The sequence below is a fragment of the Hydra viridissima genome, unplaced genomic scaffold, assembly GCF_058129835.1.
Source record: "Hydra viridissima isolate aposymbiotic clone 2 unplaced genomic scaffold, HvirCarnegie_v1 scaffold_17, whole genome shotgun sequence".
Lineage (NCBI taxonomy): Eukaryota > Metazoa > Cnidaria > Hydrozoa > Anthoathecata > Hydridae > Hydra > Hydra viridissima.
In genome coordinates this window covers 2,306,667-2,309,930 of record NW_028324316.1, presented here as the reverse complement: position 1 = coordinate 2,309,930, position 3,264 = coordinate 2,306,667, and the positions used below count along the sequence as shown (strand labels likewise).

The 3,264-nt window shown below is 32.6% G+C and overlaps 1 protein-coding gene across 1 annotated transcript; it reads right to left on the bottom strand.

The window, feature by feature from the left end:
• Nucleotides 1-298: 298 nt before the first annotated feature.
• Nucleotides 299-1,328, bottom strand: LOC149877042 (uncharacterized). Its single transcript, XM_090074502.1, has one exon. It carries the CDS (start codon nt 1,256-1,258, stop codon nt 299-301), a length of 960 nt encoding a protein of 319 aa, XP_089930628.1. The 5' UTR covers nt 1,259-1,328.
• Between the last annotated feature and the right edge of the window lie 1,936 nt (nt 1,329-3,264).

The window sequence follows — 3,264 nt, the reverse complement described above, 5'->3', positions numbered from 1 at the left end:
ACTTAATTCTTGCATGAAGATCATCGCTTATCAAAACAACTTAATTCTTGCATGAAGATCATCGCTTAATTTGTCAAAGCATTTTGAAAATTTTTCATCAAAAAGAAAAATCAGAAAACTTTAACGTGTTAAGAACTTTATTCATAATAATTTACATATAAAAGTTTATTTTACAGAGTTTAAGATTTTATTGAAAAAGAATTATAAAAAATGTTAGTTGTACGAAAGAAATATTTGAAACTTTTCAAAATCACAATTTGCTGTTTGTAGGAGGCGAAGTTTTCACGATTATTGACACTCAAGGATAATTAGAGGATTCAAGATGGGCAGATGTTGAAAGTTCAGGTTCTGAAGCAGTTGTAGTTTCCGAAATTGTCGTTGAGGATTCGACACTTGTCGTAGTAACTGAAGTCGATACTTCAGTACTGCGCTCTTCTGTTTTAGGTATCATTGTTTCACTTGTTACCACTGTTGTAGGTTCAGCAGTTGTTGATAATTCAGGGGTTGTAATTGGTTCCGTGTTTGTATTTGTAGAGCTCACCGTAGATTGTTCGACACTCGATGTAGATGGTCCTGAAGTAGTTATCAAGGTTTCAGAACTTGTTTCAGTTGGACTTGTTGATGGCGAAGGTTGGTTTGACGACGTTGATACGGCTTCTGTTGAGGATTCCGTCGATTCACTAATAGTTAATGTAGTTGTTGCTGATTCGGAACTCGTCGCTATATTTCCAGTTGCGACTGTGGTTGACTCCGTATTTGTTATTGACGTTGATTGTTCAATAGAGGAGGTGACTGATTCTGAGGTTATGGTACTTGATTCAGTATTTGAAATTGAAGTTATTGTGCTAATTGTTGACTGTGGAAGTTCTGTAGTTGTAGTCGAAAGGTCAACACTGGTAGATTTTTCATTAGTTGTAGATGTTATGGGTTCGCTTGTTGTACCAGGCTCAACGGTGGAAATGTTTTCTTCGGTATTCGTTTCCTTTATATCAACACAGCTTGGATTTCGATAATCGCGGGTAAAATGGCAAGGTACGGTACAATAATCTGCAAGGATTAAGGTTTTGTAAGGACCGCTCTCTATATACATTGCATTTGGACCAGTCCATCCCCACCAACATCTACATTGGCCAGAAGGTAAACATGTTCCGACTGCATGCCAAAACAGGTAACCACATTTGTGATGACACTTCCTTACAGGTATAGCGCCAACTTGACTGACTACTATTAACGCGAATAAAAAAAGTCTTTTCTCCATTTTAGTTTTCAATATTTGAGATACAATGATCCTATGTCTGAACGTGACGATGTCTGAAAGTTACGAAGCAGAAAAGACTTTTACATATAATAATTTAGGCTTGGACCCAAGTAATCATGATTGACGTCTTGCGGTTTAATGAGATCTTATATAATTTTAACTTTAGATGAGTACGTCGACCGCGAGACTCGCTTTAATGTTAGTCATCGTTCAGTTAAAAATCCGCTAAATAAACTCAAACTTAAGAACCAAAGCCATACCATCAAACTTGAATTAAATTGTGAGTTCAAAAAGAATTCTTTTGAATTCTTCCTTACTTCAGTAAATAACACTAAAAACCTGTTCGTTTTCTGCATGTCCAACTCTATTATTCTAGCTTTTTTAAAACAAAATAGAGAAAAAAATGTGAACAAAATTCATCGAAGCTAAACTCCAATTGAAAGCGTAAAAAAATGGATGATCGAGAGTAGGTTCTTGAAGTTTTAGACCACATAGAAGAAAAACCACTGCTGCCTTGGTTTATTAAAGTTGTAAAACTCGTTTATTGCGTATAAGTGGTCTATTGTTTTAACGTGCATTTTTTACAGTTGGTTTTAAACTCTCGAAGAATCCAAACATTAGAATTTTATTGACATCAACAACTGTCTTTTCTACAAACAAAGTATTCAACGCTTTCAAATCCCCCTCGTTAAAAAACTTTTATTTCATTTTAAGAACATAAAATTTTTTGATATGAAATTAGCAATTTAAATATTGGGTTATTTGATCAATTTCATGTAAATTAATTATGCAATTTTGTGTAAATTATGATGCAATTTCAATTCTTATATTTGCTAAAGACACATGCTCTGTGGTCCCCATAGAGTTTTGTGGTGGAAATAAAAATAGCTTTTTCAAGAGAATTCTTCATCGTGAATGTCGCTTTTAATACCAAGACTTCTGCAACTTGTTGATAAAGTTTTGTACGGAGTGTAAGTGTTTGGAGGTCTAATGACTCTTAGAGCATAATAATTTCTTGATTATGCCTTGATTTGCCTTGATTTTGTTAATATAGCAGACCTTTATTAAATGCATAAGTTCTTTTTTTCTTTTGGTTAAATTGCTGAAAAAAAAACTATTTTACCAATAATTTTTTGCCTCCTTTCAGGACCGTATGCTACTTCTTTTTACTTTTTTAAGTCAATTTTTACCATAAGTTCAATATTTACCACAAGTTCTGGAAAGAATATTTAGACATAAAATCTATTTGATTGTTTTTTTAAAGCTGAAAGATATTTCGCGAGACAGATTTTTTTTCAGTGTTCATAGTGAAAAAGACTGTAGGAGGTTTAGCGTCCTTGTAAAAGTGGATTTTACAGAGGTTTAATGTGAGTACAAAGAATACAGAAAAAAATAATTGCTATAAATGTATATACAAGAAATTTTTCAGCTCAAAGTCGATAGCTTTTAAATAAAGGTTACTAAGTAAATTAAAAAATGAAGTTGTGACGCAGCAAAAGTGCGGCTAACATCTGAGATGGAGTGTTGCTAACAAAACTCGTTATGTTTTAAAGTAGTTTTCAACCTCCATCCTAAATATTTTTTTCACGTGTGTGGGTGTGTCACTGAAACGAAGTCTGTAACTGGGTAATTCTGGGTAATTCCATTTCAATGTCTTTGTAAAACCTATGAAACTGATTTTGCTGATTTTTACACCATTAACATGTGAAAACATGAAATCTTTTAAAATTTCACATTTCTATTCAAAGCTGTGACCGATTTATGACTGTTTTAGGTTAAGCTCAAGATATTTAAAATCCACCATTTTTAATTGCGTTTTATGCATTTATTTACTCCTGTTCGATAAAATATATTTTTACGAATATTGGCATAAAGATACTTTTTAACTTGCTAAATATGAATAACAAGTTTATAAGTTTGCTGGATTAAAAAAAAATTATCTAAAGCTTCTTCTAAGGGGCAAAGTTCACAGGATTTACAAACATGTATTTAAAAAATAGTAAAAA

Coding starts and splice junctions, on each gene's coding strand:
- LOC149877042 (XM_090074502.1), bottom strand. CDS start 1,258: ATGGAGAAAAGACTTTTTTTATTCGCGTTAATAGTAGTCAGTCAAGTT.